Here is a 21,914-nt window from a genome sequence, read left to right on the forward strand (position 1 = left end):
CATCTATGAAAATTTTCTAAAGTAATTGAATTTTCTATACTTCCTGTGGTATTTTTGGGTTGCTAGCCATTCTTTCTCTTTTTCGACAAAAAAAGCTGGAAAAAATTAGTCTATGCAGTGTGAAAATTATAGCAGCAAACAGCGCGATCTCACTTCTATGCATTTTTGACTCAACATACAGGAAGAGCGATAACTCTTCTTCGGACTCAAATGGTAAACTTAACCTCAAAATATTTGAGACGCTCCCATGTGCTCCATGTAATGTTTTCATCTAGTTTAATCAACCTTTCCGATCAAAAGCTTCCGAGGAAACGAATGTTTTCAAATTCTTTCATCTGAGAGCTTTTTCAGCATGGCTTCTGGGCTATCATTCTCAATGACAGGCTAAATTCTTGAAATATAAAATGTGTCGGAAAGTATGCAAATATTTTCATGCTAAGAGTATCGAATGTGTGAAACCAAAATGAATAAAAAAGGAGCAAAATTTACTTGAAACTGCTTGAACATGAGGCTTCATCAGAAACAGGCATGTTAAAACTCCGCCATTACAATATTATTTTCGCAAACCACTGATCTAGTGTAAATGTGGAACCAAAGGCCATCCAGTTAATCCAAGTAGTATACAAATAAACAAAAACAAATCCTTATGTATCAGACTTTAAAAACCATGTTTTCCAAAAAAATTGCAGAGAAATGTTTACAAGACATAAAAATTCTAACTCTTCCACTTTCCTTCTTAAAAAGCAGTTTTAATAAGAGGGTGGCAGGCAGGGGTAGGAGTTGTCCTAAAAATTTCATATTTAATTCCCTATTTGTGTAGAAAAATGAAATGCAACCTAAAAATGAAACTTACGTCATGATATGTCTGTATTTTAGGACGAAATAAACTTAGTAGACCCTAAGAATTTTTTTCTAAAAAAGAAAAACCAATGGTGCTGTTATTTCCTGGAAAGGGGGGGGGGGTAACCAAAAACAGATGCTCAATATAAAGCTGTTTGTTTTATCTATACTTAGTAACTCTAAGTTATTCCTCTTCTGCAGAAAAGATATAAAATAAAAAAAGAACCCAATTACAAACACTTGGTTCAAAAAATATATTTAGAGCAAAACTTAAATGGGTTTCCCCAGGTGGGAAGTAATATTTATTTTTATAGTGCTTATCTTGTGTTGTAGTCTGAGCATTAGCTTGTTCTTCCAGTACAAAGAGTCGGTTTGCTTCGTGTTTCTGTTCAGTGAAGTTGGGGATTATTTTTTGCACATATATAATTTTTAAATTTAGTTACAAACTTTTTGCTTTAAAAATGTGAGTAGTAATTTGTTTTATTATAATGCCACGGAAAACGAAATTCTCTTCGTTGCGGTTGGAAAAAGCAGAGAGAAAGAAATGCAAAATCAGCACATGGTGCCATACAGAAAATTATGAATTTAATTGTTTGTACATTATCTTTCTAATATCGAAAATCAAAGATTATCGCAGGTATTATCTTATGCTGATGCAGCGCGACATAAGCGGTTGTGACAAGTAACTTGAAAAATCATGCTGTATTTTAAATTCCATGGTCGTAATAAAGCCTTTCCCTGCATGTTAACCATTTCCAAAACATATTATAAAATTATCATGCCGTGGCGCGAGTTTCACTGTTGAAGCACACGGGTACTCGATCATCGGCTATTATTTATATGAGGATTATTATCTGCAATAACAGTTCAAGGATTAATATTCCATTTATGTAGCTACAGTAAAAAAAATTTAATACTTCAAATAAAAATATCCCAGAATTTTCACAGGTAGGCAAAATGACAATTACAGCTTTATAACTGTCATAAGAAGATGTAATAGAAAATACTTGAACAATTTTATCCTATTGCATTAGAATTTGTTACTGATGTTCCCCTTTTTCCACCTTTAAAAGATAACTCCAGAGAGATATTAATTTCGTCTAAAAGAATGTTTACATATTTTTCAATGGGTTTTAAAATACTTAATCTTGTTTTAAAATAATTACTTTTTTTCACTGAATACGGAACTGCAAATATTGAGCTCGAATGCCATCTTAAATTGTTGGGATGAGGTAAAATTAACAAATTGGTTTTACAAAGAGCTTTATAACATGATGGTGAAATAAGAAATACTTTAAAAGAAAATTATAATAATGTCGGGGGAAAATCTTTCTTTCTGTAATTCAATTAAGCCGAAGCTGTTCACTTAAAATGGATAGGAAAAGCTGTTTTTCTTCATTTAATGTTTAGTACTCTTCTAAAAATTTTAAATACATTAGCAGTGGCGGCAATTCAGGGGGCAAGCCCCCCCCCTCCCCCATTTTTTATGGTTAAATAATTTATTTTATTTTCCAGTTTAGCAACCAAAACTAGAAATTATTTGAAAAAGCACACAAGTAGTAACTTTTAGTTGATGCATTCATTGTTTAGATATTAGTAAACCCATAGTTTTACTGAAACAATCCATACTTTTTAATGAAATTATTACCAAGTGTTTGCGATATCTCAAAATACTTAGGGGTAAATAATGGTAGCCTAATTCATGTCTAAGTGATTCTTCGGGGAGAGATATTGTGCACATAATTCATCACAATCTTAAGAAAAACATGAGTTAAGCTGTTAGATTTACATCAGTTTCCATTCATATGCTCTCAAAACCAGGCTTAGCAAAATTCTACCTTTTTTTTTTTCTTCCTCCCTTTTTTTTTTTTTTGCTACCGGTAAAAATGCAAATTTTAGTATGATTTTTTGCCCCCTCTCCCCACTTTTCAGTCCCAATCGCCGCCTCTGAACATTAGAAAATTTATCTGTATGGTTTTTCTTTAAATTGTAATTATTACACACTTTTAATAATACATTAAATTGAGCTTTGTGTTCTAATTTTTGAAATGTAAAGCCCAATTTATTTACATTTAATCTGTCTTTACAAGAATATATTTCAAAAGATAAATCGGAACTTATCCGAAAAGAGATTTTAACACATGGAATATCCAATACAGAAAGTTTTACAGCTGTAAGATACTCATCGTGTACGATATAAGTTTGATTCGGATAGTTATGTAAACAGTCTATTGCATACATGTTGACTTGGGAAAGGTCACACAATTTTTCCCTCTCAGTTTCATTATTCTCCCTTACGATGCTATTTCTTATGCATTCTTGAATAAGTTCTTCTTTCGAGTCTCTCGTTGTTCTTTTTTTGTTCGGACTTCTCTTTTCGCGATTTTTTCTTCCGCCTTTTTCTTTTTTGCTGCCGATAAAAATGCAAACTTTAGTATGATTTTTTTTGCTCCCCCACTTTTCAGTCCCAATTGCCGCCTCTGAACATTAGAAAATTTATCTGTATGGTTTTCCTTAAAATTGTAATCATTACACACTTTCAATAATACATCAAATTGATCTTTGGATTCCAATTTTTTAAATGTTAAGCCCAAATTATTTACATTTAATCTGTCTTTACAAGAGTATATTTCAAAAGATAAATCGGAACTTATTCGAAAAGAGATTTCAACACATGGAATATCCAATACAGAAAGTTTTACAGCTGTAAGTTGCTCATCGTGTACGATATAAGACCAATTCGGATAGTTATGTAAACAGTCTTTTGCATACATGTTGACTTGGGAAAGGTCACACAATTTTTCCCTTTCAGTTTCATTATCATCCATTACGATGCCATTTGCTAGGCATTCTTGAATAAGTTCTTCTTTCGAGTCTCTTGTTTTTTCGTTTTTGTTTGGACTTCTTTTTTTCCGATGAGGTGTGCATTTTTCAATAAAACACGGAAAAGCATCCACGGTAAGAGTAGGGTTCATTCGTTTGATTTTATGAGTGATACCGTACTTGTCAGTCCAGTCATCTTCCCAGACAACCATTTGTTCCGCAAAATGTTTTATGCAAACTCTTGCACTTTTAGAGAAGGTAAAATTTTCTCTTTGGATTTGTTTAATCCACAGCTTTCTCTTTCCCAAATTTTGAGGGAAACGAAAACAGGTGACATAAGGAGGATAATAATTGGACTGGCAGCCCGGTACAGAGCACTTGAAAGGCATCCTCCCCTGTTAAAGATGAAAAAAAAAGCAATAAATGAATGAAAAGTTAAGTAATGAACAAAATAACAAGGATGTGCCGACCAAAACTCGCTTTTGGAGCAATCTTGGGAGCAGGAAAATGGTGAGCTTGAAGCAGTAAAACGGCAAATTTTTAGCAGCCTGGAGCAGTAAAATTGCAAATTTGGAGCAGTTTGCAGCAGCAAAAATTTTAATTTTGCATCAATTTGAAGCAACTATGTATATATTTCACACACAGAAACATGTGTGACATGAAACATAAAAATAAAATAATAAAAAAGCAGATTAAGGATGTAAAAACACCGTAACTTCCTAATTGAAGCTCTCTTTATTACATTATTACTACTTAGTTTTTTTTTTTTTGTTTGTGAAATATTTTCCACAGACAAGTCCCATCCTGCTCGACTTCTTATACTTATTCTGCTTTAAATTTAGTTCACACATTTTTTTTCCTGCTAAATACATCACTGCTTTAGAGCACATTTAAGTTATAGTGCTTTGATAGCTATTTTTAAGATTGGTTTGCTTTTATGTCGTTCATATATACATGTGCAACATAAGATACAGTAGAAGACCGTTATAACGCACACCTTGGAACCAGAGCTTTTGCGTTATACAGGTTATTGCATTATATAGATCATTTCACTAATTTTGAAACTAATATTCAGAATATATCTATATATTAGCACTACAGAATGAGTTTTATTTGCAATGAGTATTAAAGCACCAATATTACAATTAGTCATTCACAAATAAATATGTTTCACAATCAAAAGAAAGTGAATTATCTTGCACATCTGCTGGCTTCATGGCTTGCATAACAGCTGCATCTTCAAGAGCCATCTGGTATTTTCTGTTTACTGTGAGAAATAATTTTCATTTAAAAGCTTTGAATTAAGATGGAAAGATGATAAACTGTCTGAAAATTTAATTGGTCTAACAATTTTTGTGTTTGCAAGACAAAACAGAGGGAGTTTTTTAACTTTAAAACCTATTATTTACTTCTGAAAAGTAGTGCGGTTCATAGAGAATTGCGTTATAACGGTCTTCTACTGTATATATTATCTAAAACAAAAAAACATATTTAAGAAGGCTAAAAAAAGAAAAAAAAAGAATGGTTTAAATTAAAAACTTTATCTTGACAAGTTACAATTGAGTTTTAAAGAGCTATTAATCAATCTTTTCTTTATTCTTTTGGTATGTGTAAGATTTGACTTGATATATTCAGTAGGGGACACTTAATATGTTCACTTTGGGACAAATACAATTTGATAACAATTACCAACTGATAACAATAGTTGAAAAGAATCCAGAACACACAACATAATCTTTTTCCCCCCTAATTAAGAAGCTTTTTTTTTCAAATTCGCAACTGCAAATTAAAATTACAATGACTCAACTAAATGCAGTTTTGAAGTATAAATTACTTAATTAGCAGAATGGAAATAGCTGAGTAAGGGAAAATTCAAGTATGCAATTTTTAAAAAAACATAGGTAGTAATAGGCAGGCCCATTTTGGTCACCTTAAGAGGGCGGTGGAAAGACCAGCTTTGGGGGGGGGGGGGGCTGATTTTTCAAGTCAGGGGTGTATCCCTACAATAACAGGGGGAGGGGGGGAGTGTCTAATAAAAATAAAATTAAAAAAATAGAAGTAAATTTTTTTTATAAAACAATATACGTATGTGATTAAAAGGGTTTAAATGGAAATTAAATGTTTCAAGAGACAAGAATGAAACAAAAAAATTTCAACAGTATTCTCGATCCATTAACTTTTATCAAACCGTTCAACCATAGATTTGTTTGAAGACGCAGAAACTAAAATTGATAATCAATTAAATCCTTAATGGTACTGGTTTTTTTATAAATGAAAAGCAGTAATATCAGGATGACATCTCTTTTTACCACTTTCAGTAACAGTGAAAAGGGAGAGGGGGGGGGGTCTTGGGATCTCCCTCAGAATATTTTTGGAATTTAAGTCCAAAAAACGAGATTGTGAGCCATCTTTGATGATGCTAGAAGAAGGCATTGGCCTCAGAGCTCTCCCCCACATATGTTTGATATTGGAGCTCTAGAAACACGATTTTAGAAAAAAACTTCCAATGATTTTAGAGAAATGAGATTTTCTGAAACCTTTCCAAAAATGTTTCAATGTTGAGATCTAAAAACGGGATTTTTATGGGCAATGACGTTAGGTAATAGATGGGGTTCAGGTATGCTCCCCCTGTAATTTTTCAAAACAGAACTTTCAAAAAAGTAGCTTTGTTAGACGATCTTTGATGATGTTAGGGAATAGGGGATTATGAATTTAAGAGCTCTTCAGAATTTTTTTGAAATTGAAGTTATAAAAACGCAATCCCCAGCCATCTTTTGACGTTACAGGAAAGAACCTTGTTTGGAACTTCCCCCGGAAAGCTTTCATAATTTAAGTTCCAAAAATGCAATCTTTAGAAGTTTGGGGTCCTCCCCCAGAAATTTTCGACATTAAAATGTTAAACATGCGGAAATTAACCATTTTCAGAAGTTTCATGAGAAATAATCGAATTTGAGAACTCCTCCTCCTCAGTGACTTTTTGTTATTGAAGTTCTCAAAACGCAATTTCGAACGATCTTAGTGTTTCGATAGAGGGGATCTGGTTCACTCTAAATCCTTAAAATTGCAACTGTAGGTCATATTTGACAGCGTTAGACAAAGGTATGGGGTTCAGTTCCGGCGGAAATGTTTGATATTCAAGTTCGAAAATGCAATTTTAGAAAAAAAAATGTGATGTTAAGGAGAGGAGAGATTTTGTGATCTTTCCTCCCTTGGAAGTTTTTCAATATTGGAGTTTTAAAAATGGGATTTTAGACCTTTTTTGGTAATGCATTGGAAGATATGGGATTCAATTCAAGTTATCTTTTTAGGTCGAGTTTAAAAACAAGCTCATGAACACAAAATTTTGGACTATCTTCGGTGGTATGAGCTGAAGGTCTTGGGGGCTCACTTCCTCGAAAAATTTTAGAAATTCAGGCCGTGAAAATGTCGTTGCAGACGATGTTTTGAGTTGTTATGGAATGAGAGGTTTCAATGGCTTTCTCTCGGAATTTCTTCTTCCCCAATCTCCCCTCGCAGATCCATTTCTGTTTCAGATCTGACGATACGAATTCGAACTTTAAGAGTGAGAGGAGGGCAAGGGACACTTGTCTCTGTAGGAAGTTTTAGGAAGAAAGGGGGTATTGCTCTTGGGAATATCTTGACTTGAAGCAGCCTCCCTTACCTACCTTTATTTAAATAACTATCAACGTTTAACTAATATGAGAAAGAAAAAGGAATTAGACTGAATTTATAAAACCTTTGATAAGTGAACAATTCCTTTTTGTGCATTTATTGCTTGGAACAAAAGATAGATTTCAAAAATTACACGTACTTAAAGGCCAATATTAGGCCGCCTGTGGAAAGTCAGAGAAAAGGGGAGGGGAGGGAGGAGGAATCGCAGATCGAACGAACTTCCAAATTTTTTTTTAAACTTAGCTTAAGCCAATCTTTCGTGGATAAAATTTAAGGATCTGGATTTTCTCCCATAGAAAATTTACGTCAAACCTAGCTAATTTTAGCAAATGAAGGTTTGAGGTTTCCCTCCAATTATTTTTCAAAACTGAAGTTACTATGAGATAAGCTTCGTGACGTTTGGCATTTGGGAACCCTTCCAGGACATTTTCCAAAATAAAACTTTTAAAAATGCAATTTTATGTCGGTAAGGGAATGTGGAAAATTCTGAGGTTTTTTTTCTAGAAAATTTTCGATTTTAAACTCTATCTTTGGTGAAGTTGGGCAGGGAAAGGAATAGGATTTGATGATTTTTGCTGCAAATTGTATTTAATTTAAGTATTTAAGACGTAATTTTTTACTAACTTTGCTGATGCTTGGGATTCGACGTCTCGGCTTCCGGTTGTTGTTTGACTTTGAAGTTTTAGAAATGCAGCATTAGGGTTTGTTTGGTTAGGTGGAAGGGGGCGGGAGTGCAGGGAGGGGATTCGAGATTCCCTCCCAAAACCTTTTCGAAACTTAGTCAAAGTTAGACTATCTTTAGAAAGGGAGCATTCGATGGTTCACCCTCTAAAATTTTAAAATTCTTCTTTGCTCTTACGTTTTTAAAAAATTTTAGTTTTTTATGTTGACCTTAGGAAAAAGGAATAGGAGGGGGGTGGGGGGACCACGGTATTTTCAAAACTCAGGTTTAGAAAATTCAATTTTAGGCTAATTTTAGAAACGTAAGGAGGAGGAAAGTTTTCCAAATTGGAACATTAACAATGCATTTTCAGGCTATCTTTTCTACGCAATCTTTTCTGACAAACTTCAGTTTTAAAAATTAAATTTCTGGCTACATGTTGAAACATTTGGTTAGGAAATGGATGCTCTCTTTCGGACGCTTTTCAAAATCAGAGGTATGAAAATGCATTTTTAGGCAATGTTTGGTGAAGTCAAGGGAAGGCCATTCAGCTTTTGTGCCTTAACTGATCCAGAGCCTCATCTATATATCCACTTTTCTTCAAGTCTTTATACCAAGTTTCAATGAAAACACATTTTCAAGTTCAGCAAAACATACAAATAGGATGAATTTGCCGCCCCCAGAAGTTCTGCCAGGGGCTGAGGTAGGTCTGGCTCTTGGAATAGGTGACCTGTGCCACCACCTAGGGTGGCAGATTTTAGGGGCAGTGAATGTCAGGATGGCAAAATGTAAGGAAACAAAGAAAAAAGGAGAGAAAAAAGACTAAAGTTTGTTCTTTAGGTTTTTTTTTTTTTGAGCAATCACGATTGCTTATTGTTCTCACTTGACTGTTTTTGGCGTCTTTTGATTTTTCCCACCGCCACCCTCCGCACCATCACCGTCGACCGGCTCCTCACGATGCTGCTCCTATAGCGAAAGCTGTCTCCAGGTTGCATCCATGTCCTACACACAGGCGCATACATACACAACTACACGCACACACAAACATATACACACCTACACACACATACACCCACACATACATACACAAAAACATACACACAACTACCCACACATTCATGCCTGCACAGAGACACAAACACACATGTCTACACACACATACACATAACCCGTACACACAAACACATACCCCCACACACAAACACATGCCCCCACACACAAACACACACGCCTACATACACACACTCGTCATTGCGAAAAACATAATTTGAATTCAAGATGTCAAAATTCAAATTATTATTATTTTTTTTTTTTTTTGCAGCTCAAAATGTATTGGTGAGCGTTTGCTCATGGGGTGGCACTTGTCAACATCGCCTGGGGTGACAAACCTACTAGAGCAGGCCCCAGCACTAAATTGTTCGCTTCCATATTCAGTTCTTGTTTGACAAATTTATGCCTTATTAAATTGGATTATTTTATTCATTGTGGTTTCAAAAAATATAGTTGCGGCAATTTCTGAAAAAACTACACTTGCAGTCAAAATGAAAAAGAAGAAGAAAAGGGCGGCGCAAGAGGAAGGAGCACCAAGATTCGTCCTGGCGGGCCAGAATGGGCCTGGTAATAGGTGAAATAAAATATGCCCGTTTACTCCTGTATCTTTTCACTTGATATTCGTAAACTACAATTTCAAATACAAATACAAATGTGACGACCAGCAACAGGCTCTGGGCCCAGCTAGGCTGGTCCTAGTCAATTAATTAGTCCGCAACGAAGGTCAATGGCCCTCTTAAAGCTATCCACTCCCTTGCTCATTACCGCCTCTTCCGGTAAGCTATTCCAAGTGCCCACAACCCTGCTAAAGTAGTAGTTTTTCCTGATTTCCAAGTTAGCCTGAGATTTAAATAGCTTAAAACAATGACCCCTTGTCCTGCTTTCCCCGCAAAAATTTAATCCATTTACATCTTTCATTTTGATAAATTTAAATAACTGAATCATGTCCCCTCTGACTCTCCTTTGCTCCAGGCTATACATGTTAAGCCTATTAAGTCTGGTATCATAATCTAAATCTGAGAGTCCCCTTACTAATTTAGTTACCCTTCTTTGAACCCTTTCCAATACAAAAATATCTTTCTTCAGATAAGGCGACCAAAACTGAACAGCATACTTCAAAGTAGGTTCAACTTCACCATCTTTTCCATCATGGTTCGCTTGTTGTTTAAATTTTTATTAAACTTCGTTTTGTTTTCAATCTCATCACGAGAGTAATGGCTGGGAAATTTTTAGATGTGCTGCAGCATTTTTTTGACTCAGCATGGGTAAATTGCCAAAGCGTTTTAAAATGTTGATTGCTTCCTTGCAGGGTTCGTTGATTTAAATCATGATTAAAATCAACGAACCAAAAAATGAAATTTTTTAAATAAAAAGTGATTTAAAAAAAATCATTGATTCAAACCAATTGATTTGAATCAAATGATTTTTTAACACTTTGAGAACTATGCCCAAGTGTCACTAGGGTTGCTATTTTTGGTGAAGTTAACTAAGTCCGAGATTCTGTCGGGGTCAAAATTTTTTCTCTTAGCTACAAAAGTACGAGTTCTATATGTTTCTAGCCTTTTTAGATACTATCTACAAATCTTTTACTTACCTACTTTTTTCTAAAAATATAGATGGCAGCACCAGGCAGAAATAACTACATGAAACGTGATAGAATAGGGGTTTAAATTCGAGTTTAAACTTTGAAATGTACCACACAAAAGCAAATTTTATTAAATAATGTTTATTTACAAATTAAACCTATTTTCAGATATTTGTTCAAGATTTAGGTAGGTTTTTAATTTAGTCTGGGTAAACTTTATGGTTAAAAATGATGTTTTCCTATGCGGACTTTTTTTTTTAGTTTCAAACATGCATTTTTCGACAATTTCTTACTAAAAATTATTTTTTTCTAAATTCAGATAGTTTCTTTATTATGAAAGAAAACATCTTGAAATATGTAATACAATAAAAATTACTAAAATACACACCTTCTAAGTATTTTTCAAAAAATCATGCAAAGCGCCAAAAAACCCCAGTCTGGAGGGAGATTCGGTTGAAATAGAGCTCAGACCTGAAAGTGTTAACAAAATCATTGAAGAAAATCAGTTGATTTTATTTTTACAAAATAATTTTGCATTTTAGAACGTATTGCTCTAAGTTTAACTACACTGCATTATGTTATCTTAACTTCAACAGACAAACTGTTGAAGTTAGTGTCTGTGTGTGTAACAGATTTTCATTCTTGCAATATTGCTTTTACTCCAAAATTAGTTTAGAACAAAATAAATAATTTTCAGTTTTTCTTATACACCATCACTAATATAGATCAGAAAAAGTAAGTTCAATACATATTATTTTACACTAAAAATGTACGTGGTGATAGAAACCTTATCTTTAAGCAAAAAACAAAATCACATCTTATCTAAGAATTATAACGTATTTATAAATCTCAAAATTATTGAATAGTTAGAGAACAAGAGAACTTATCTTAATTTTAAAAGTAAGCTGAATGGGTTCATCTATTGAATGAAGAAATATATCATGTATATAAATGTAAAGTAATTAAGGTCTACAAATTTTTGAACATTTTTATAAAATCTGATTTAAATTTTAAAAATCCGACTTTTTTGATTTTTTTTTTTTTTTTTTCTAAATCCAAAAAATCATGAACTCTGCTTCCTTGACAGTAAAATCATTGCTGAGTGACCGTTTGAAGTGAAGTTTTTATGGTGACTGGATAGGGAGAAAAATTCTTCTGCTTCACAGATTGCCTGTTTTCCCGAAAGCTACATTAACTCTTTTAAAGTGGAAGAAGATCAACACCTGCACCAAAAACATGTTCAGTGACAGAAGTTTTGCATTTGCAAACGAAAGGCATCTTAGGGTAGTCTATGGTCACTGAGAACGAACTTCCTGTTGTTTCCTTCCTAGAAAAGTTTGCATTGTTATTGAAAAGCACAAAATGCCACACAGAAAGTTAGTCTTATCAGGGTTTGCCTTTGTATTTTTGTTGGTTGAGGAACAAAAACAGGGAAAAAATTAAAAGTTTTTTAAAAAAGTGATAACAATAAAAGATGACTGATTACAATATCCGACTTCTTCAAAACGTGTTAGTACACAAGTGTTGAGGAACTTCAAGATTCTGATATCGTATTAAGAGAATGATAACATTACCCATGATCACATTAAGCAGCGCCTACTGTATAAGTATATACAGTTGAACTCTGTTAATACGATCACGGTTAATCCAAAATCGCAGTTAAAACGAAAATTTTTGTCAATCAAGTATGGTCTACTATTGAACTACATTAAAAATTTCACGGATATTACATAGAAAAAAACAAAAGTTTCGGTTAAGATGAGCAAAACTTCTGACCTCTTCATGGAAAATTTTCCTCGATTGAATACTTTTCTAAAACTTAGTGTCACTGCAAAAAGCGCACAATGCATTCCTAATCCTTTGAGTAACTTCCAAACGAATTTTTAGCCTACTTTCCCAGTAAATGTCAGAGAAAGAAGAAAAAAGCATGAAAGAAGGCTTAATGCACCTTAAAAATACCGCAAAAAAAAGTCAAAAATAAAATAATTAACTAAATATCGAAAAATTAAAAATAGGAAAGTAGGGTATTTAGTTAAGGGAAAATGTCTGTCAGTCCCCCCACCCCCTTAATAATTTTGAGTGAATAGTCCGATTGGAACAATTTTTTTTTTGTTCGAAAGATCTCTTTGAGAACATCCCATTCCCATATTTCACTTTTTGATTTGAACAATTGTTCGTTCAATTTTGAACAGCTAAAACAAAAACCTTAACATTTGCATCTACAGGGAAATTCAAGGCAATCCCGAACTTATAGGCGAATTTACTTCAAACAAACTTTGTAGGAAGAGTTTTTGAAGAAGAAAATGTATAGAAAATATCTTTTTGACTTGAACGATTTTCCGCTCCATTTTGAACAGTTCAAATCCTTCCGATTCTGAGTCCTTGAATTAAAAATCTTCGACTCTTGACTCTGACTCCTTAATCCCGAAATGAGATTGACTCCGACTCCACAGCCATGGTCTTTACTGTGAAATAATTATTGGTGATATGATTTGTTTTTATTTTCACTCTAACTTTATGCATTCAGTTTTTGACAGGGAAATTCCTGAGTCCTTTATGTTTTAACATTAAGATAAGTGCAGACTTGTTTTTTTGTTTTTTTTAATAAATGAAAATAAGTTCTTTAAGTTGACATTTTATTGTTTATTTATTTTTGAAAGTACATTTATTCTTTTTTTCATAGTACCTGGACGACCGAGCCTTGCTCGGCTTAATTTTTTTTTTTTTTTTTGTCAACTCGTGTTTTTCTATGGTTCAATACTTTTTCAAATATGGTTGAAAAGCATCATGTTAACGAAATGTTAATGCTCTTGCCAAATGTTGGAAATGCTTCTGAGAAACGAGAGATTAACATGTGTAAACATTTCATCAGTATTATAATCATTTCTGTTGTAAGAAGCCTTTAATGTACGGGGTGTGTTGAGTGTAGCAGTATCCATTAACAGCAGACGAATGATCAAGGCTTTCAAGTATATTATGACACATTTATTAACACATACACATACGACTGTAGCTGTTCGAACTTTTCTAAGAACTGACTATAGAGTGACCAAGTTACAGTTACACATACAAATACCATTAACAAATATAAATACATAACATTCCTCCCCCCCCCCCCAAGTTTTATAGTCTTTAAACCATTCTGGTGGACGCCTGTTCCTAACAGGCCTCTGAGACTGTGCGCCTAGACCGGGGCTGCTTACAGTCACTGAGCCAGGAACATCACCAGCCGAAGACTGCACTGGACTGTTGTCAATATCATCTACTAAAGGCAAACCACCACACATTGTAGGAGAGTGCTGAGAAGAACCTGAAGAGTGAGCTTACACTGGTAATCTCTGTAGAATTTCTAAGTAGATTTCATCGGATTTATCAGAAATATCTGACTGAGAAGTCGGAACAACCCGGCTCTTTAGTTGACCAACGTGTCTTCGCCAGACCATGCCCCCATCCCTTTGTACTAGATATGTAGTCATACCAAGAACTTTCCTAATTGTAGGGGGAACTGACTTCCCATGAGAAGAATCACTCCCCATGTACAACACCAGTGGCTGTAGATGTTCACACTTTTCTAAGAACTGATTATATAGAGTGACCCAGTTACAGTTACACATGCAAAAACAATTATGATTAACAAATATAAATACACTAGCAAAAATACCCGGCGTTGCCTGGGTCAGTAATAATTGTGAGAAACAATCGCTACTTTCTTTTGTTTTCTGTTTTAACTGAAAGAACTCAAAACACACCGCTTTGACGTCATTAAAAATTGAGCTTCATCCTTACCCATAAAACCCATAAAAGTAAAAGAGCAATAAGTATAAAGAACGAAAGAGTATTCATTTAGAAACGAAAGCGCAAAGTGAAGGATATAAAAAAATATATCTAACAAAAACAAAGATCACTAAAAAAAACTGTGCGCTTTATTTACTTAAATAGTACACACACAAAAAAAAAAAAAAGAAAATGCTCTCTACTATGTTTACATTAGTGTGCAAAAAGTGAGTTTCCAAATGTTGAAATGACTTTAGACTCATGTTTGCTCCGGAGAAGCCTTGATTCAAAATTTACATCATGTTTACTTTTAATGTTGCTGTTGTTAGGCAACAAATTTTCGAAACAATGGGTTTAATCTCTAATCATTTGATGCGGAAATTACATGACATTTACTGTTTTCGATCACGACGTTCTTAAACTAAGTTTTTTAGCAATAAATTATAGCCTAAGTTGTTCCACGATTATGTAGCTATCTATGGTGAAAAAATGGTTAAAATCCCTCCAGTAGTTTTGAAGTTTACCCCGGACATCCGGACAGAGATTAGCCCTTTATGTATAAAGATGAGGATGCAATTCCTAAGAAAGCAATGTCATGCTTGCTCCTGAGAGACCTTGATTCAAAATTTACATTACGATTACTTTTAATGTTGCTGTTGTTAGGCAACGAATTTTCGAAACAATGGGTTTAATCTTTAATCATTTGATGTGGAAATTACATGACATTTACTGTTTTTGATCACGACCTTCTTAGACTAAGTTTTTTAGCGATCAATTATAGCCTAAGTTGTTCCCCGATTATGTAGCTATCTATGGTGAAAAAATGGTTAAAATCCCTCCAGTAGTTTTGAAGTTTACTCCGGACAGAGATTAGCCCTTTATGTATAAAGATAACAAAGCCTGTAGCTGAATGTACATGTGGCCTTCCCTCACTCACAGACATCCACCAAGGGAAACTCAGACGTGGTTGCATTTAAATATTTAACGAACGGTATTGCCAAAAAAGTAGTTTTTTAGACCAAACATGGTGATAATAAAAATGAAAAAATTGCTAGGATTGAAAATGCACTGCAATCTTCTTAGTGCACTAAAGTACCAAACAAAGAAGATTCTGAATGCACTTAAATCAACATTTTGCTTTAAACATCTGTTACATTTTTGTTTCCACTATGCAAATATCCTGTCATTGGTTAAAAGATTTTGGTACAGATGTGATAAGCGACATCCGATTTTCTGCACAAAATTGAAATATTTTTCTCATCAATAATGAGGCGATAATTTTTTAAGCATGGCATCCTTGGCGAAACTAACCTGTGTTTGGCAACCCGAAGGCAACCTTAGATCTGTTCAAACTTGTTTACTTGTTATCGGTTTCACGCAGGAGAGATTCTTGTTTTTTCGTGCAATATACCTTACAGGAAAGCTTATTTTGTGTTAGTTAAAATTCAGTAGCTGTGCTTTAATGAATAAATATTAGAAAATGCCAGTTTCTTCAAACTTGAACGTTATTTAAAAGTAAACTCCAACTTGCTGTGTATCTGTAAGGTGACATTGTCATATGTTGTTTTATTTCAGACTGAGTGTGAGGTTTCAGACTGAGTGTGAGGAATAAAAAGGTAAGTTCTTTTTTATAGAATTCAAAAAATAAACTCTCACTTTCGAAATTCTTTGTTTTTACAAAATCTTGAGGGTTTCTTGTAGTTTTTAACTTTATTTTTACTGTATGTAAATTAATTTTACAAAAATAGTACGGTTATATTATTCTAAAAGTTAATTCTTATCGATGCCACGAATAATTTAGACATATTCTATAAACGTGCCTCTGAATTTCTGAAAATAAGTTGACTCTAGCATTTTATAAAAATATGAAGGTGTTGTTTTACGTAAAATATAATAGGTATTTTGAAAGCATGTCTGGATAGCAAATTAATGTATGGTATTTTTGTATTGCTTATGTTTGGGATGTTCTAATGAGACATTTCTACTTTTCATACATCGAAATTTGAGTAACTAAGCGTTTTTTTTTTTGGTTAAAATAGTTATTGATTTTGGGGATGTTTTCCGCTTTAAACATCGCAATTTGAATCGCTTTGCTCTTTTTTAGAAGAGTATGAGAAAAGTTTTTGTTCGATAAAATGCATGTCGAAAATAGCTTTTATTTCTATTGGCACATATTTCATTGGTGAGCTCTTATAGTAATTTGTTAATTCAAGCATTTTAAATACTTTCTAGTAATTTTTCTTTGTGTACAAAAACTTTCTAGTTTCTGGTATTTTTGAAGCATATATTCGCGATGTTTTTTGTGGTTTTATCTGTTTTTTATATATATTGTATTCTGAACTGCTTTGATCATGTTTTTTATCTGAATTTTTCCTGTTGGAGCTAAAAAAGCATCGCTAAGAACGATGTATGACATATGTAGTCATACATCGTATTCTTGGTGACGCTTTCTGGGCACCAACAGGAAAAATTGCCAAGGGTGGGGTATATGACATTAGTTCCAAGATTTTGAACTTGGAGCTAATTTTACTATGGTGGAATTGGTTCTTAACCCAATACTTCTTTCCATACTATGTTACGATTCACGATTTTTTCCCAATCGAGATTTTCATTTGGAATCGGTAATTTTTAGGCTACATTCAGAAACAGGCACCGGTCACACTGGTGCCGCCACAAGCGGTCGAAACCGTTGCTTCCCTATTGGGACTCGATTGTTTCTGAAAGCTTGTGGTACAGAATGTACCCATAGTGTAGTGGGTGACTTTATGCCAGAAAATGCTACATACAGCATGCTATCCATAAAAACTGATGATCCACAAACCACTCCAACAATTTCAAAAGTCTCAAGACATGTATGTTTTTTCGAAATAAAATTTAGATGCGTGATTTAAAAAACATATAAAAACTATTTGAAGTATAAAAAAGAAAATAAATAAAATCAAATAAGATAGTCAAGCAATAGTTTTGCTTAAAAAAAAAGGTACAGATGTGATATACCCCCCCCCCCCCCCCCCACACACCATTTGGCAACATCCGATTTTTTACACAAAATTGAAATATTTTTCTCGCCAATGAGGCGATAACTTTTAAAGCATGGCATCCCTGGCTAAACTAACCTGTGTTTAGCAACCCGAAGGCAATTTTAGATCTGTTCAAACTTGTTTACTTGCTAGCGGTCCACGTTGGATAGATAAATTCTTGTGTTGGATAAATAAATTCTTGTTTTTTCATGCAATATACTTATAGGAAAGCTTATTTTGTGTTGGTTCAGATTCAGTAGTTGTGTTTTGATGAATAAATATTAGAAAATGCCAGTTTCTTTAAACTTGAACGTCAATTAAGAGTAAAATTCAACTTGGGGTGCATCTTGGTAAGGCATTGTTTCATATGTTGTGTTTCAGACTGAGTCATTCATTTTCCAGTAGGTTAGTAAAAAAACATATATTTCCCCCCTTTTTTTTTCATTGGCAGAGCGGGAAAAATAGTGCCTAGACTTTGGCGGCAAAAAATTTGGCGAATTTTGAAAAAGTCGCCAAAATGCACCTTTATAGAAAACTTCCCCAACCGTAAGCAAATTTGAAATTTTAAAGCATAGACTAATAATAAGAGTAGACCGAGCTATGGCAATTCTTTTGCTGCTCATAAACCAAACCATGTGACTGGTGGATATCCTAGCAACAGCGGGCCTTGATCGTAGCAGACGATCAACGCTCGCGAGAAATAAAATAAATAGAATTGATGGAACACGGAAGAATGATCTTTTATGAAGTCCAATTTGTAAATTTGTTATTCTAAGTTGTAAATATTTTGTTAATATAGTAAGTTTTTCGTTTAGATCGTATTTTGCATTTTCTATAGTCAATTTCAATAATTCTATAAGCAATTAAAGATGCAAGCGCTCGAAAAGAATCGGCAAACGGTAAGATTTTTACCTAAAATTTCAATTTAAGATACCGATTAGTACATTTTTGCGTTAACGCAAAACGTTTACGTCATTACGTTCACACCAATGCTGACGTAGCACTTCCAAATGAAATAAAAGTTACTGAAAACTGTGATCAAAACTAATGCCAAAATAATGCATAGCTAAAAGAAAAACAGTTCAATCATCTCTGCACCTAGGAAAAAAAAATTATAATAAAAACACATTACATCTTAAAATACATGTCGAGTGCCAAACTATAGATAATATTGCCATCTAGCAGCCATGCCGCCAAAGTTTTCGCCAAGCCTTCCACCAGTCACATGATGTATTCATGAACCAATTTTTTCATCAGCTAGTCTGGGAAAGCTCGGTCTACTCTTATTATTAGTCTATGTTTTAAAGCGAGGACAGACAAATTTTCATTTTTATAGTTGCAAATCGTCTGCCTTATGTGTCAATTCAGTTTTTTTCAAGGCATAAATTAATTACTCTTCATATTTAAAAACTGGTTTTATCTAAAAAATTGCATTTTTACAGAAAAAACAGTGATGTAGATGAACTTAGAATGCAAAACTGCAATTAAATCCAAAATTTCACCCAAATCGTTAGAGCCGTTTATGGGATACGATATATATTTATATACATATCCACTCACCACAAGAATTGCTCGTTTACAGATATAAGATACGATCAAAATAATAGGCATTTTTTATTCATTGTTCTTACCGTTCCGGTGCTAAGGGAATTGCATTAGTTATACCTAGAGTGCCTTGAATGATCAGAGTGACGACAGCACACCCCCCTTGAGAAGCGTGGAAGTGCCTCTGTCCGCCGGAGGGCATCTTGACGAAAGTCTCGTAGACTTAACATGGGAAGATTGGATCAGAAAAACACTTTTTTTGTGAATAATCAGTTTTGTACTGACATTTCACCTTATGTCTCAAGTGCATAAATGTATAGGCTATCACTTTTTATCATTTTTGGAACTCTAAGCGAGAAATTGATTTAATTATAGAGCATTGATCTTGAGATTTTGTATTCCGATAGTATTGGCGGGCTTTTTGGCTTCACTAACGTTGCGGCAACCATTCTCCGCTTCAGGAGAGTTTGATTTTCGGGTCTTAGAAGTTAGTTTTGCTTGTAAATGGGTTTCATCCCGTAATATTTTTGCTCAAATGAAATAATTATCTGAGAATAAAATGCATCTTGTTTGTAAGAAAAAGAAATACATATTAGTTGTTATATGGAAACTATTTAAAGTTTATTCTATGAAGTTCCTTGTTATTTATGATTCATTATAGAGAAAATTGAAAGTGGTGCACATTTTTACTGTTTACACACAGAAACCATAAAGGGGGGGGGATGTGAAACTCAATTCCAATAACTCACAGTGTGAATATTCAAAATTAAATAAGTTTAAAGTTAATTTAAATCATTCATATTTCGGTATATCCTAAAGTACGCAAATTCAACTCGGTATTTCTCATACTGTTTCGAAAAAAATCAAGGAATTAGTATCTTTTCACGAAATTAATATATCATTAAACCACCATTTCGTAAAACATTCAACTTTACCCAAATTTGCAGTTACCTAGTTGTAGCATTCAGCTGACGATATACTTTTAATTTTTTTCTAATTTCTTCGAAGATAAAAGTTTTTTTTTTTTCTTTTAAATATACGTTGCGATAACCATTCGAAGTGAATTGTTTATTTTGTTCAGAATTTGTCTGCATTTATACAGTGAGAAACTATTATTGAATTATTTTATCAAGAATTCTCAATTCAACATTTTTAAAACAGTACATTTCAGTTATCTATAGCTAATAGTCTGTTTTGATTTTTTCAATTCTTATTTTCGTAAAAACTGGATATAGTAGAAATTAATTAAACTTATTCGTTATGCATGTATCTGTATCCGGGAGGGAAAGGGAATTTAGTCACAAAAACAAAACCAAGAGACAAGTTAGAAATTTTTCTTTTCTAATAATTTTTATTACTCAATTGGATTGCCGTTTATGAGCTTATAGAATGAAAATTAGTTCATTGAAATCTTTGCATATAATTTTCTTGTACTTCTAAATAGAGTGTAAAATGTTGAGTAAGATAGTGCAAAAGACTCGTGCAAAGATCTTGAATCGGGTGATTTGCCTTGAACCGCCCAGCTATAACATAGATATATTATTTTTCCAAATTTGCTTCAAGAGGAACTTTTTTTTTATTGCACGTTACAATAAGCAATGGAAATTCATTATTTATTTTTCGAATTTTCTCTCGTTGAAAAACAATTATCATAGCTTTTTTTTTTCCAAGAAGACTCATTTTTAACCCCCGACAAACAATGGAAGGGGGTTATAAGTTTGACGTGTCTGTGTATTTGTGTATCTGTGTGTTTGTCTGTGGCACTCTAGCGCCTAAACGGATGGACTAATTTTGAAAAAAAAAAAAAAAAATGTTCGAAAGGAGAGCTGATCGATAGTGTTCTTAGCTAGGTGAACATTAATTAACGAAGATATTAATTAAACCCGTCTAAAAGGTTTTTCGCAATTTTTGCAGTGAAATCACTGTTAATTTTTTAAAATTTAATACCAAAATAAAGAGAATTTTCTTTCCGCGTCTGATAGGATGTGTTTGGAACTTCCATATTTCATAGAATTCGGATTATAACGTTTTGTAAAAGCAGATTTTAATAACGACTAAGCCTTTATTCACGCGATTGATAAACGAATTCATTGTTGGCCGACAAGAAAATTAAAAGCAATGATTTAAAATGATATTTTAATATGTTGCCAGTTTCTATTCAATAGCAAATAAAATACATGACATTGATTTTTAATACTATAAGGCTTTTAAAAGGATTTTAAATTTTCCCTCTTGATTCTACAATTGCGACTCAGTCGGGGGTTTTTAAAATTTTTAAAGTAATGGTCTTCTTCTCTGATTCGTTTCTCCTGTGAAAGTTAAAATTTGTCATTTATTTTGTTTTCATTCACGCACACATAATATGTAAAGAAAATGATGTTGCTTATCATTTTCAATACGTTTTTCTTAGAAATCTTATGTATGTATTTGTTTTTGGCGGATAAGTGAAAAGAAAGAATGGAGAGAAACTCAGTAGCCTCTGCGAAATGCTTCAGAAACTGAAGCCATGTCTGCTGCCAAAACCGCGATAACGATTCACACTTGGTGGAAAATCGCCAAACGGTCAAAATTTTCTCTCGTCGCATCTGGACGAAAGTTGCGGCCGCGCTTGTCCGGGGGGAAAAAACACCGCTGTTGTCGCCACTCTGTTCTCAAGGCACTCTAGTTATACCTACTTATTTTAAGTGAAGTAATTCTCCATACCTTGATGTTAAACTTAAAAATGTAAATTCCCAAAAATTTTCGATTACTTTAGAAAACGTGGTCAGGTGTGAAATGTAAACAAACGTTACGGCTTCCAGTTAAACTCGCTGAAAAGAAAGATTTTTCATAGGTTGCGTTCGATGAGCTTCACCGGTTAACCGGTGAGTAACCGATTACTAACCGCAGCGTTCTATGATCAACCGGTTACCATTCCATGCTATTGATTGGTTTATACGAGCAT

The 21,914-nt window shown here is 33.6% G+C and overlaps 1 protein-coding gene across 3 annotated transcripts; it reads right to left on the reverse strand.

Moving 5' to 3' along the window:
• Positions 1–2,710: 2,710 nt before the first annotated feature.
• Positions 2,711–21,746, reverse strand: LOC129220492 (uncharacterized). Of its 3 annotated transcripts, none has more exons than XM_054854910.1 (2): positions 21,646–21,746; positions 2,711–4,058 (listed from the first exon to the last, which is right to left on the reverse strand). In XM_054854910.1, exon 2 carries the CDS (start codon positions 4,050–4,052, stop codon positions 3,150–3,152), a length of 903 nt encoding a protein of 300 aa, XP_054710885.1. In that variant the 5' UTR covers positions 4,053–4,058; positions 21,646–21,746; the 3' UTR covers positions 2,711–3,149. The 3 variants fall into 3 exon arrangements, with proteins under 3 accessions (XP_054710885.1, XP_054710886.1, XP_054710887.1); XM_054854911.1 differs by having other exon boundaries at positions 21,674–21,731; XM_054854912.1 differs by lacking the exon at positions 21,646–21,746 and adding an exon at positions 19,057–19,093.
• Positions 21,747–21,914: the final 168 nt, after the last annotated feature.

This window comes from Uloborus diversus, chromosome 4 (assembly GCF_026930045.1).
Source record: "Uloborus diversus isolate 005 chromosome 4, Udiv.v.3.1, whole genome shotgun sequence".
NCBI classification, from domain to species: domain Eukaryota; kingdom Metazoa; phylum Arthropoda; class Arachnida; order Araneae; family Uloboridae; genus Uloborus; species Uloborus diversus.

Excerpts from the sequence above, each read along its gene's own strand:
- LOC129220492 (XM_054854910.1), bottom strand. The coding sequence starts at position 4,052 with ATGCCTTTCAAGTGCTCTGTACCGGGCTGCCAGTCCAATTATTATCCT.